The sequence below is a fragment of the Hyla sarda genome, chromosome 6 (assembly GCF_029499605.1).
Source record: "Hyla sarda isolate aHylSar1 chromosome 6, aHylSar1.hap1, whole genome shotgun sequence".
Taxonomy (NCBI): Eukaryota; Metazoa; Chordata; class Amphibia; order Anura; family Hylidae; genus Hyla; species Hyla sarda.
Window position 1 is genome coordinate 261018803 of NC_079194.1, and position 13757 is coordinate 261032559.

At 45.1% G+C, this 13757-nt stretch overlaps 2 protein-coding genes across 13 annotated transcripts in view; one reads left to right on the plus strand and one right to left on the minus strand.

The window, feature by feature from the left end:
• The window catches only part of LMNTD2 (lamin tail domain containing 2), a 223700-nt gene that overhangs the window by 79620 nt on the left and 130323 nt on the right, over positions 1-13757 (minus strand). For 2 of the 12 annotated variants that reach the window (XM_056527115.1, XM_056527111.1), the window contains exon 2: positions 11414-11472. The exons of 9 other annotated variants lie outside the window; for them this stretch is intronic. In XM_056527115.1, the coding sequence (XP_056383090.1) occupies positions 11414-11472 (59 nt within the window). Of the gene's footprint in view, positions 1-11413; positions 11564-13757 lie in introns of those variants that run through there. One more of the 12 variants, XM_056527110.1, reaches the window with a different exon arrangement.
• RASSF7 (Ras association domain family member 7) overlaps positions 1-13757 on the plus strand; it is a 232830-nt gene that overhangs the window by 16429 nt on the left and 202644 nt on the right. The gene's annotated exons all lie outside the window — the stretch shown is intronic.

Below are 13757 nucleotides of genomic sequence, written 5' to 3' on the forward strand. Positions count from 1 at the left end.
CTTCTACTAAAAAAAATCTTAATCTTTCCAGTACTTTTTAGGGTCTGTATACTACAGAGTAAATGGTTTTTTTTTTTTTTGGAACACTGAGCTCTCTGCTGACATCATGACCAGAGTGCTCTCCGCTGACATTTCTGTCCATTTTAGGAACTGTCCAGAGTGGCATATGTTTGGTAGGGGGTTTTCTCCTACTCTGGACAGTTCTTAAAATGGACAGAGATGTCAGCAGAGAGCACTGTGGTCATGATGTCAGCAGAGAGCTCTGTGTTCCAAAAAGAAAACCATTTCCTCTGTAGTATTCAGCAGCCAAAAAGTACTGGAAGGATAAAGATTTTTTAATAGAAGTAATTTACAAATCTGTATAACTTTCTGGCAAAGTTGATAAAAGAAAAAGTTTTCCACGGGAGTGAAAACTTAATGAGTTAATGAATGAAAAACCGACATAAAAAGCTGTGTGTGAAGGAGACTTGACACCATATGGGTGAGGTCTGATGATGCAGATAGTACCTGCAAAGACAAAATTACACCCAAATGCATTGTCCAATGGCTGTGCAATTTTACCAGTACATCTCCCATATTACCGACATATTGAGGTGGTCATTGGCCACCACTAATAGGCTTGATATTATCCGCATTCAATAATGCACTGTCCGCATTGCTGGACCGTAGTGTTTACAGTGCAGTATAAGTCTGCTGATTCTGAGAACAGATGCTTCACAGGTGAGTCACTGCTGGAGTGAATCATTTTGTTTTGCCAGTTACTATAGCCCTGCAGCATATAGCACATACCAGAATTGTAAGAATGTTTTCAATCAAATGGATGTAGACTGATATAAAATAACACATACTTGAAAAGATGCTGCTAAAATAGGACTGTTATTACTAAATATAACTGGCAAGAGAGTGTGAAATGCTGGGTATTATGGGAATGCCAACAAGCTACTCTGCATAGGTATTAAGATGCCAGGCTAAAACAGATTAAAGGAGAACTCCGGAATATAAAAATTGTCACCCATACTGCCGGCAGTAAAAAAATAAAGATGTACATACCTTCCTCCGCTCCCCCGGGGCCTCCGGTAACCGGCTCCGGTCTCCGCCGCGATCCACTTCCTGGTTGCCGGTTTTTATTAATAAAATGTGACAAAAAAGCAGCATTTTTGAACTTTTTATTTTTTACGTTTACGCCATTAACCGTACGGGATCATTAACATTATATTTTGATAGTTCTGACATTTACGCCTGCGGCGATACCAAATATGTTTATAAAAAGAAAATTACGCTTTTTGGGGGTAAAATGGGAAAAACGGACAATTTAAATAGGGGACTATCTATAGCAATCATTTGATTGCTAATACTGTTCAGTGCTATGCATAGGACATAGCACCGATCAGTAATATTGGTCATCTTCTGCTTTGGTCTGCTCGATCTCACACCAGAGCAGAAGACCCCGGGAGAGAGCAGCGCTGCGGAAGATCCGATCATCCATTCAAAGTACCGCACTGCCGCAGATGCCGCGCATGTCAGCCATTACGGGCAGGTCCCTGGCTGCTGCTAGCAGCCGGAACCTGCCGTGTATGACGCGAGCACCGTTCCGATGCTCGTGGTCATACACAGGACGTAAATGTACGTCCTGGTGCGGGAAGTCCCGCCAAACCAGGATGTACATTTATGTCCGTGGTCGTTAAGGGGTTAATAAGTGTGCATTCACACTACAGAATTTCCTCTCGGAAGTTCTAGTCCGGAAGCCTCCCATTGTCTTCAAATTTATTCTGCTGCACAGTGCACACTGCAGAATTTGGCTAGGTTTCCATATACACATCCACTCAGGAAGCAACACTGATTGACAATCAATTTCACATTCTGTTGTGCAAATGGAACATACAACAGATGGAAATTATAGGCAATTTGCAAGACACCCCAATAAAGGAGTGGTTCTGCAGGTGGGGACCACAGACAACTTCTCAGTTCCTATGCTTCCTGGCTGATGTTTTGGTCACTTTTGAATGCTTTCACTCTAGTGGTAGCATGAGACGGAGTCTACAACCCACACAAGTGGCTCAGGTAGTGCAGCTCATCAAGGATGGCACATCAATGCGAGCTGTGGCAAGAAGGTTTGCTGTGTCTGTAAGCGTGGTGTCCAGAGCATAGAGGTGCTACCAGGAGACAGGCCAGTACATAAGGAGACGTGGAGGAGGCCGTAGGAGGGCAACAACCCAGTAGCAGGACCGTTACCTCCGCCTTCGTGCAAGGAGGAGCACTGCCAGAGCCCTGCAAAATGACCTCCAGCAGGCCACAAATGTGCATGTGTCCACTCAAATTGTCAGAAACAGACTCCATGAGGGTGGTATGAGGGCCCGAGATCCACAGGTGGGGGTTGTGCTTACAGCCCAACACTGTGCAGGACATTTGGCATTTGCCAGAGAACACCAAGATTGGCAAATTCGCCACTGGTGCCCTGTGCTCTTCACAGATGAAAGCAGGTTCACACTGAGCACATGTGACAGAGGTGACAGAGTCTGGAGACGCCATGGAGAACGTTCTGCTGCCTGCAACATTCTCCAGCATGACCGGTTTGGCGGTGTGTCAGTAATGGTGGGGGGTGCCAGCCCTCCATGTGCTTGCCAGAGGTAGCCTGACTGCCATTAGGTACTGAGATGAGATCCTCAGACCCCTTGTGAGACCATATGCTGGTGCGGTTGGCCCTGGGTTCCTCCTAATGCAAGACAATTCTGGACCTCATGTGGGTGGAGTGTGTCAGCAGTTCCTGCAAGAGGAAGGCATTGATGCTATGGACTGGCCCTCACGTTCCCCAGACTTGAATCCGATTGAGCACATCTGGGACATCATGTCTCGCTTGCACCACAGACTGTCAAGGAATTGGTGGATGCTTTAGTCATGGTCTGGGAGGACATCCCTCAGGAGACCATCCACATCTCATCAGGAGCATGCCCAGGTGTTGTAGTGAGGTCATACGGGCACGTGGAGGCCACACACACTACTGAGCCTCATTTTGACTTGTTTTAAGGACATTACATCAAAGTTGGATCAGCCTGTAGTGTGGTTTTCCACTTTGATTTTTGAGTGTGACTCCATATCCAGACCTCCATGGGTTGATAAATTTGATTTCCATTGATATTTTTTGTGTGATTTTGTTGTCAGCACATTCAACCATGTAAAGACAAAAGTATTTCATACGATTAGTTCATTCATTCAGATCTAGGATGTGCTATCTTTATTTTTTTGAGCAGTGTAGTTTGTTTTTTTCTGCCGTTTTTTGAAAACTGCCACTGCAGTTTTTGAGCCAAAATCAGAAGTGGACCCATAAGGAAGGAGACGTATAAGTCCTTCCATTATATTTCCTATTCCTTTTCAATAGACTTCTGACTTTGACTCAACAAATGCAGAGGCAGTCCAATTCGCTTCAATGAAATTCCTGCAGTGGAAATTCTGCTGTTTAAATGGGACAGCGGAATCCCATTGAAGAGTATTCATGCAGAATTCAGTGCAGAAATTCTTCTGTGTGAACCCAGTCTTAAGCCGGGTTCACACAACGGAAATTCGGAAATACCACATGAATTGTCCGCACAGAATTCCGCCTGAATTTATTGCCGGTTCACTTTAAGGGGATTCTGCAAGGATATTCACACTGCAGAATTTCCGTTACAGCAGAAATTCTGCTGTCCGGAAAAGTATAAGTCTATTTTTCCGGACTCCTGCTGCGGAATCCCATTATAGTCATTGGGGCTTGATTCCTGCTGAATTCGGCAGAATCCACACAAACTTTGTACTCTTTGAACTTTACAACTCTTATGTATCACGGTACATAGCAAACTGCAATTTATATGTCACTACAGACTTTCAGCTAATATCTGTACAGTATTTCTGGGGAAGAAAAGACCATATGCATCATATTTAGAAAAAAAATGCCACTGATCTTTTTTGTTTACACTTTAGGCTGCTGTATACATTTCCCTTCCACATTTCTTTCTGCTATCTCTAAGGCCCAATTCACACAGCAAAATGCAGCGCTGATTTAAACAATAAGTTTTAATCAAATCAAATTTGAAATAAAAAAAATGCAGTAAAAAGGGATAACACTTTAAAAAACACAGCAATACACTTTGTGTTATATCGTTTTAGATGATTTACTAGATTTTCACAGCAGCTAGCCTCAACCCTTAATCTATAGTAACCTCTCCTTTTTTAACAGCATAGGTTAGTATACCGTATATACTCGAGTATAAGCCGACCCGAATATAAGCCGAGGCCCCTAATTTCACCCCAAAAACCCAGGAAAAGTTATTGACTCGACTATAAGCCTAGGGTGGGAAATACATCATCCCCCCATGTCATCATCCCCCCCTGTCATCATCCAGACCCCCGTCATTAACACCCCTGTCATCATCACCCCCGTCATTATCACCCCCCTTCATCATCACCGCCTGTCAATCCCTTCAGTGGTCTTCAACCTGCGGACCTCCAGATGTTGCAAAACTACAACTCCCCTAGTTTTGAAACATCTGGAGGTCGGCAGGTTGACGACCAATGCGGCCTTCGTCATCATCCAGAACCCCCTTTAGATTTCTACTCACCTTCCCTCGGTGGGAAGGAAGGGTGAGCTGGTCCGGGCCATCTATGCTGCAGGGACCGTCTGTTTGGGAGGGTTAGTCGTTCAGAGCTGTCCATTTTCACCGGGAGGTCCTCTTCTCCGCTCCGGACCCAGCCCCGGACTAGTGACGTTGCCTTGACGGCGATGCACAGGGACGTCCCTGCGCATGAAAGTCCCTGTGTGTCGTCGTCAAGGCAACGTCACTAGTCCGGGCCCGGAGCGGAGAAGAGGGCCTCCCGGTGAAAATGGACAGCTCGGAATGACTAACCCTCCCGACCGGATGGTCCCTGCAGCATAGATGGCCTGGACCAGCTCACCCTTCCTTCCCACCGAGGGGAGGTGAGTAGAAACTAAAGTGGGGGGGGGGGGGGGTCTGGATGATGACGAAGGCCACAGTGGTCTTCAACCTGCGGACCTCCAGATGTTTCAAAACTAAAACTCCCAGCATGCCCAGACAGCCGATGGCTGTCCGGGCATGCTGGGAGTTGTAGTTTTGCAACATCTGGAGGTCCGCAGGTTCAAGATTAGTGAAAGGGATTCACAGGGGGAGAGTTCGAAAAATCGTGCTGAAAAACTCGGCTTATACTCGAATATATACGGTAGATTAAATTTGCTAAATCTCTAACCATGTATTTTTGTAACAGCATTTTCCTCATCACTTCCGTACAGACAACAGACTCTATTGGATCAGATTTGTCAACCAGCACCTTTGGTTATCTTATTTTATTATGTACCATAAGATGCATGTGTATTATTGAATAGTAAAAGTTATGTAGCAATAATCTGATTTGTAAAATAATCGTAAAAAAAAAAGTTTGATTTCAGGAAAGGATTGCAGTTACACCTGTTATTTTACGATCATATCCTCAAAATGCAAAAGTGTTATTTGTAATCTGATCTGTTTGCGTAGTAAATTCCATACACTATTAGATCCTTGAAAGTGACATGTGAAAATGTGTGCAAGTTAATACTACTGCTGGTGATGTGGAGAATTATCCTTTGCATGATATATGGTGCCATGTTTTTATCCCCCAGGCGTCGGATTTCTCGGAATCTTTCAGATGAATGTGTTCATTGATACAGACTATGCACAAAATTTTCATTCTTGACCCCTAAGGGCTATAACCTGTTATGTTTTTCATCAACATAGCTACAGTATATTAAGGCTTGTTTTGTGTAGAGGAATTGTACTTTTTACCGTTTAAATTCACCGTATTTATCGGCGTATACCACGCACTTTTTAGGCTAAAATTTTTAGCCTAAAGTCTATCTGCGTGTTATACGCCAATAAGCCGCTGCAGTTCAAAAGATTTAAAGTGGACGCTTTAAATCAATGAACAGCAGCGGCTTTGCAGGTGCAGAGACCTGCCGTCGCTGCCGGCTTCTCTCCCCTGCCTGTCCTGGGATCTAGAGCCCTGCTGCCAGCCCTTCTCTCCCCCTGGCTATCAGTGCCGCTGCCCGTTCTCTCCCCCTGGCTATCGGTGCAAGGGGGAGAGAAGCGGTGCTGGCAATGGGGCAGCAGCGCCGACAGACAGGGGGAGAGAAGGGGCCCCGTTGCCTCCCCCATCCCCGGTTGTATAATTACCTGTTGCCGGGGTCGGGTCCGCGCTGCTTCAGGCCTCCGGTGTGCATCCCCTGCGTCGTTGCTATGCGCTGCGAGAGGCAATGACATCATAGTCTGATTTGTGACATTGCCAAACGTTGGAATTCCACCCTCCATATATTGGACCGACTGTACGAACAGAGAAAAGCCATCACCGATTTCTTGATGATCCAAGCTGACAGGGGGGCTCCCCCGTGTAACTTCAATGTGAACCAACAGCAGCTCATACGTGATACCTGCTGCTTTGAGTAAGCCACATTATAAGTAAATCGCCAGGATTACGGGATGAACGATGTCATTCCACTGCTTCATGTCTTACAACACGTGTTGGAAACGATGGCTGGTCAGGGCACTGGAGGCGTGGTGCCTACATCTCATGTCCACATGAGCCCTGTGGGGGCTGAACTGGAGAATGGTGAGGGACACAGTGGAGCACAGTTTAGGTTTTGCCAAATGGGTGTTTTTTTCTAGTAATCTGACAAGAGAGGAGGAGCAGGACCAGCTAGAGGGTTATGAGGAAGGCAAGACAGAGGACCCAGACACTCCGTCGCAGTATGCCGTGGAGATGGAGGCAGAGAGTCTCTCGGAGTCACTTGCACAAATGGCACGTGCTTGCGTAGTGACAGCTGAATTGTCACCATTCGGCAGCGGGATTACTTCTGGATCTCCACCTTGTTGGACCCTCGCTACTGCCACAGAATAGGGGCCTTTTATACACCCACTGAGAGGGAGGACAATGTGACCTACTACAGTGGCATCCTATGTAGTCAGTTGGCAGATGCCTATCGGCGCCATCGTCCATCCTCTCGCTGGTCTAAATCGGTTCCTGGGGAGGGGTGGGGCGGCAGTAGCTGTACCAGCTCCATCAGCAGTAGCCTGAGTCTACAGTTTCTGATGAGTAGCTTTCTTCACCTGCATACTGAAGCACCTCATCAGCAGCAGGTAGACCTGGAGCAAGACCTGAACCAGCAGGTGGTGGCATACCTTGACATGCCCATGCCAACACACCTTGAAGATCCGCTGGACTTCTGGGCAGCCACACTTGATTTGTGGCCTCAACTAGCAGAGTTTGCCCGGAAAAGCTGTCCTGCCTGGCCAGTAGTGTGCCATCAGAGCGGGTGTATAGCGCGGCGGGGGCCATAGTCACCCCAAGGAGAACTCGTCTGTCCACGAAAAATGTGGAGAGACTGAACTTTGTGAAGATGAATCAGGCATGGATCAGCCAGGAATTCCACTCACCAATGCCTGATGCATCAGAGTAGATTGACCATGGTGCCACACCAACACTTCACAAATAAGGATAGTGCCAAACAGATTTAAGGTGCTGCTCCCCAGTTACAAAACATTCCTCCGCATCAGACCTTTTTTCACCTACCTTCGTCACTGGGTACTGGTATTGGCACCCACCACACCACTCTATCACCGGGTCACTTTCAGGACTCCTGATGCTGCTGCCACCTTCAGGCTGTGCCATTAGCCACTATATGGTCGGTCTTCATACTTCACCACCTCCAGGCTGTGCCATTCATCCACAATATGGTATCCTCAAGCCACCTCCAGGCTGTGTCATTGAGCCACTATATGGTCTCCTCATGCTTGAGCCATCTCCAGGCTGTGCCATTCAGCCACTATATGGTCTCTTCTCATGCTTTAGCCAACTCCAGGCTGTGCCATTTAGCCACTAAATGGTCTCCTCATGCTGCCACAAACTCCAGGCTGTGCCATTTAGCCACTATATGGTCTCCTCATGGTAAGCCACCTCCACGCTGTGTCATTCAGCCACTATATGGTCTCCCCATGCTTCGGCCACCTCCAGGCTGTGCCATACAGACACTATATGGTCTCTCCATGCTGCCACAAACTCCAGGCAGTCATTCAGCCACTATATGGTCTCCTCATACTGATGCCACCTCCATGCTCGGTCATTGTGTTGCCACGTGACTCCTTGTTAGATTTGGTTCTTTGTACCCACACGCCGGGGCCAAGGACACTAAAACTTGGGAGTTCAAATTTCAATTTCAAAATCTTAAATTTCAATAGTCTCCTCATGCTTCTGCCAACTCCAGGCTGTGCCATTCAGACACTATATGACCTCCTCATGCTTTAGCCACCTCCAGGCTGTGCCATTCGGACACTATATGGTCTCCCTATTCTGACACAAACTCCAGGCAGTCATTCAGCCACTATATGGTCTCCTCATACTGATGCCACCTCCAGGCTCTGTCATTGTGCTGCCATGTGATATGTGACTCATTGTTAGATTTGGTCCTTTGTACCCACATGCCAGGGCCTGGGACACTAAAACTTGAGAGTTAAAATTTCAATTTCAAAATCCTCAGTTTTAGTTTTAAAATCTTACATTTTAAAATCTTAAATTTCAATAGTCTCCTCATGCTTCTGCCAACTCCAGGCTGTGCCGTTCAGCCACTATATGGTCTCCTCATGCTTCAGTCAACTCCAGGCTGTGCCATTCTGCCACTATATAGTCTCCTCATGCTTCAGCCACCTCCAGGCTGTGTCATTTAGCTAAAATATGGTTTACTGATGCTGCTGGGCCTGGGTCTATACATTTTTATGGTAGCACTAGCTACCATAAATCTTCAATTTAAATTTAAAAATTCATCTTTTAATCTCAGGGATTGTGAAGCCCTAGTGTCTACAACTATATGGTCTCCTCATGCTGCCAACACCTTATCGCTGTGTCATTTATCCACTATATGGTCTCCCCATGCTTCCAACACCTCCATGCTGTGTCATTCAGCCACTATATGATCTCCTCATAGATTGCCCTCCAGGCTCTCTCATTGTGCCGCTCTGTGGCAGTGATTCTAATAGCGATGCCTGTAATATGCATGTCATACTGAATAACAGTATTATTTCACTACCCCAGCACACTCCATATGCGTGTTAGAACTAAGGAAAGTGTTCTACACCCCTATTGAGGCTCTCTGTAGGCCATAAATAGCCGTTTTTAATATAGATTCGCCGTGAATAAATTTGACCCGAAACAAATTTTTCGGAAAATTCGGCGAATCGGCCGAATCAAATTTTTAAAAAGTTTGCTCATCTCTAATGTTATTCAAGCCCATATAATCCTGCTACAATTTTTACATGAATAACCTATACTAAGGTCTGTCAAATGTTATCTGCCATGTTGTCAAAAAGAATATAATAAATGTCTATTTTTTATATAAAGAAAGAGCTTGCAGTTCCTCCAATTGTGAAACCTTCCATATTTAAAACATATAAGGTTTAACACTTACTATTAACATGTCCCTTCCATATTATATTGCAGTGTTTCCCAATGCTCTATACTCTTAAAGGGGTATTCCAGGCCAAAACTTTTTTTTTTATATATCAACTGGCTCCGGAAGCTCCCGGGAGCTGTGCAGTTCCTATGGTGATATTCTCCCATCATGCACAGCTCCCGGGACGTGACATCATCATTGAGCAGTTACAGAAAACTTCAGAAGCTAATAACTATTGGAAGGATTAAGATTTTTTAATAGAAGTAATTTACAAATCTGTTTATCTTTCCGGAGCCAGTTGATATATATATAAAAAAAGGTTTGCCTGGAATACCCCTTTAAGGCATTCAGAGATTGGCTGGTGACTGGTTCATCCACCTTTATGTAATGTACCAATGTCCACTGTATTTCTTCAGTGTCATGCTTGCAGCACCCACTCTCCTCTCTCTGCTGGCTGCCCAACATCCCTTTAACAGGCTTGTCCATTTCCACTGCAGGTGAGTCCATTTTAGTGTAGTAGGGCGCAAGGTAGGGTAGGGTGTTGTCTGCTATTGGGAAGTGAACGCATCCATATGGGCCTGTCCGCATCCACTTTTGGAGGTGTCCAAATGAGCTTCTTTGTTAGTATGACCTTCTTTATGTTTAGCCACGAAATTCAAAGACCCTTCTGCCCTAACCCCTGGTGACACATATGCAAGTGGCCCAAGCTATATAGATGACTTATACACACACACAAAGAGCAAATGCAGCATGCTTGTATATCCTATTAGGCCAGGTTCATACTGGGAAATTTCCGGATGGAATTTCCAACTGAGATCCTGCAGGCGACTGCATTGCCATCTCCGTAGACGACCATGCATTTCTTAGCGGATCTGCCGAAAGATGTGAAGACAGTGGGAACCTGGCCTTAAAATTAAACTAGTTTACCTGAATTATCACTATGGTTGCAATAGAGATTGTGGAAGGTAAAATAACACCTGGACCCTTACGGTTGGGGGCCATCTGTTTCCATACATCATATACAGTGACCCCCCCGACCTACGATGGCCCCGACATACGATCATTTCAACATACGATGGCCTCAACATACGATGCTTTTGTATGTCGGGGCCATCGCATAAACGGCTATCGGGCAGCGCAGACTGCTTCAGCTGCCACCGGATAGCCGTTTACGGTGGCCCGTGTGCTCCGGTGACGATCACTTACCTGTCCTCGGGGCTCCAGTGCGTCCTCTTTGGGATCCCCTGCATCGTCGGCGCTCTTCATCCTCGTCATCACGTCGCTGCACACGCCGTCCCATCATCCAATAGGAGCGGCGTGCGTAGCGACATGATGGCGGCGACGGAGAGCAAGGATGCCGGGGAAGCAGAGGCCTTGCCGGAGCGTCGGGGATGCGGCAATAGCGATGGAGGGCGACATCCAGGGCAGCGGTGATGAGCGGTGACGGTCTGGAGCGGTGGGGACGCGCAAGTATAACCTCCAATACCAGTGGTCCTCAACCTGCGGACCTCCAGTTGTTGCAAAACTACAACTCCCAGCATGCCCGGACAGCCGTCGGCTGTCCGGGCATGCTGGGTGTTGTAGTTTTGCAACATCTGGAGGTCCGCAGGTTGTAGACCACTGTCCTATACTTTACATTGCACGGATCCCTCAACATACGATGGTTTCAACAAACAATGGTCCATTTGGAATGGATTACCATCGTATGTTGAGGGACCACTGTATACCTTTTGTATCAGGATCCAGTGCTAACATGTCAAAAAACCATTAGGAATTGGATCCTGAGTGATGTACTGTATATGATTATAACAGTGGTCTATCATTTGTGACTTTCCGGCTCTTGCACAACTACAACTCCCAGCATGCCCGGACAGCTGTAGGAGACCACTCTATTATGATGCTATGTATATCCAAGCAATCTAGAATATCAAAATATGATTTATATATATATACCTGTTTCTTGAGAGCAATTTGGAAGGGGGCTGACCCGTTCTTCTCTATCGTATTCATTGCTGCAGTAAGAGGTGCAACATTGTTGATGTTACTATAACAACAAGGGATATAGTCCGGCCTGGTCGTAAACCTAACCAGTTACAACTAGGAGTCCGGAAGCTTCAGCTCTACTAAAGAAACACAGTCATTCCTCCCTGTTATGTGATACAATTGCTCAGAGGAGAGAGCATTAACTCATTCACTGCCAGACAGATGTCTTATTGTATTCAGTTCTAGTACTGATATGGTGACACTTACCAAAGGAGCTTGGTATTGCTATATATAGGGTCGTTGTGTATGCCTTGTCATACTTTTTATGTATCTGGATTCAAAAGTGTAGTCAAGTATAAATTCAGCAGAAAGGCATCCTGCAGATAATGTGCCCTATGCAGTTTATATGTTGTACCAAGAGTCAATGGCAGGTTTATGTACAGTAGGGCAAAAAAGTATTTAGTCAGCCACCAATTGCGCAAGTTCTCCCACTTAACCCCTTAAGGACTCAGCGTTTTTCCGTTTTTGCATTTTCATTTTTTTCTCATCACCTTCTAAAAATCATAACGCTTTAAATTTTGCACATAAAATTCCATATGGTGGCTTATTTTTGGCACCACCAATTCTACTTTGCAGTGACATTAGTCATTTTACCCAAAAATCCATGGAAAAATTCATTGTGCGACAAAATTTAAGAAAAAATTTCATTTTATAACTTTTGGGGGCTTCCGTTTCTATGCAGTGCATTTTTTGGTAAAAATGACTCCTTGTCTTTATTCTGTAGGTCCATACGGTTAAAATGATACCCTACTTATATAGGTTGGATATTGTGGTACTTCTGAAAAAAATCCTAACTACATGCAGGAAAATATATATGTTTAAAATTGTCATCTTCTGACCCCTGTAACTTTTTTATTTTTCCACGTATGGGCCAGTATGAAGGCTAATTTTTGCGCCGTGTTCTGATGTTTTTATCGGTACCATTTTTGCATTGATAGGACTTTTTGATCACTTTTTATTCATTTTTTATGACCTAAAAAGTTACCAAAAATATGACATTTTGGACTTTGGAATTTTTTTGCGCCATTGACCGTCCGGTTTAATTAATGATATATTATTATAGTTCGGACATTTACACATGCGGCAATACCACATATGTTTATTTTTATTTACACAGTTTTTTTATGGGAAAAGGGGGGGTGACTCAAACTTTTAGGGAAGGGATTAAATGACCTTTATTAACATTTATCACTTTTTTTTGCAGTGTTATGGCTCCCATAGGGATCAGCGTTCTAGGGGCTCAATTGCTCAAGCCTGTAGCTTAGCCTTGGAGCAATCAAAAGCCGATCGGACACAACGGAGACAAGTGAGGGGACCTTTGCTCGCGTCCTAGCTGATCAGGACATTGCAATTTTATCGCGATAGTCCCGATCAGCCCGACCGAGCTGCCGGGAAGCTTTTACTTTCGTTTTGGACTCGCCGATCAACTTTGATCGCCGTGTCTGAAGGGTTAATAGCGCGCGGCACAATGATCTGTGCCACGTGCTATTAGCCCAGGGTCCCGGCTATAATTAGCAGCCGGGACCAACCCGGTGTGATGTGGGGTCATGGCGTGACCCCGTTTTAAACACCGGGACCTGCGCAGGGCGTACAGGTACGCCCTGTGTCCTTAAGGAGAGACCTGTAATTTTCATCATAGGTATACCTCAACTATGAGAGACATAATGAGAAAAAGAAAATCCATAAAATCACATTGTCTGATTTTTAAAGAATTTATTTGCAATTTATGGTGGAAAATAAGTATTTGATCACTACAAACAAGCAAGATTTCTGGCTCTCACAGACCTGTAACTTCTTTAAAGGGGTACTCTGGTGGAAATGCATTTTTTTTTTTTAAATCAACTGGTGCCGGAAAGTTAAACAGATTTGTAAATGACTTCTATTAAAAAAATCTTTGCTACAGAGGAAATTCTTTTCTTTTTTAATTTCTTTTTTGTCTTGTCCACAGTGCTCTCTGCTGACACCTAATGCCCGTATAAGGAACTGTCCAGAGCAGCATAGGTTTGCTATGAGGATTTTCTCCTGCTCTGGACAGTTCCTGATACGGGCATCAGGTGTCAGCAGAGAGCACTGCGGACAAGACAAAAGAATTTCCTTTAGCATACAGCTGCTTAAAAGTACTGGAAGGGTAAAGATTATTTTATAGAAGTAATTTACAAACCTGTTTAACTTTCTGGCACCAGTTGATAAAAAAAAAATGTTTTCCACCAGCGTACCCCTTTAAGAGTCTCCTCTGTCCTCCACTCGTTACCTG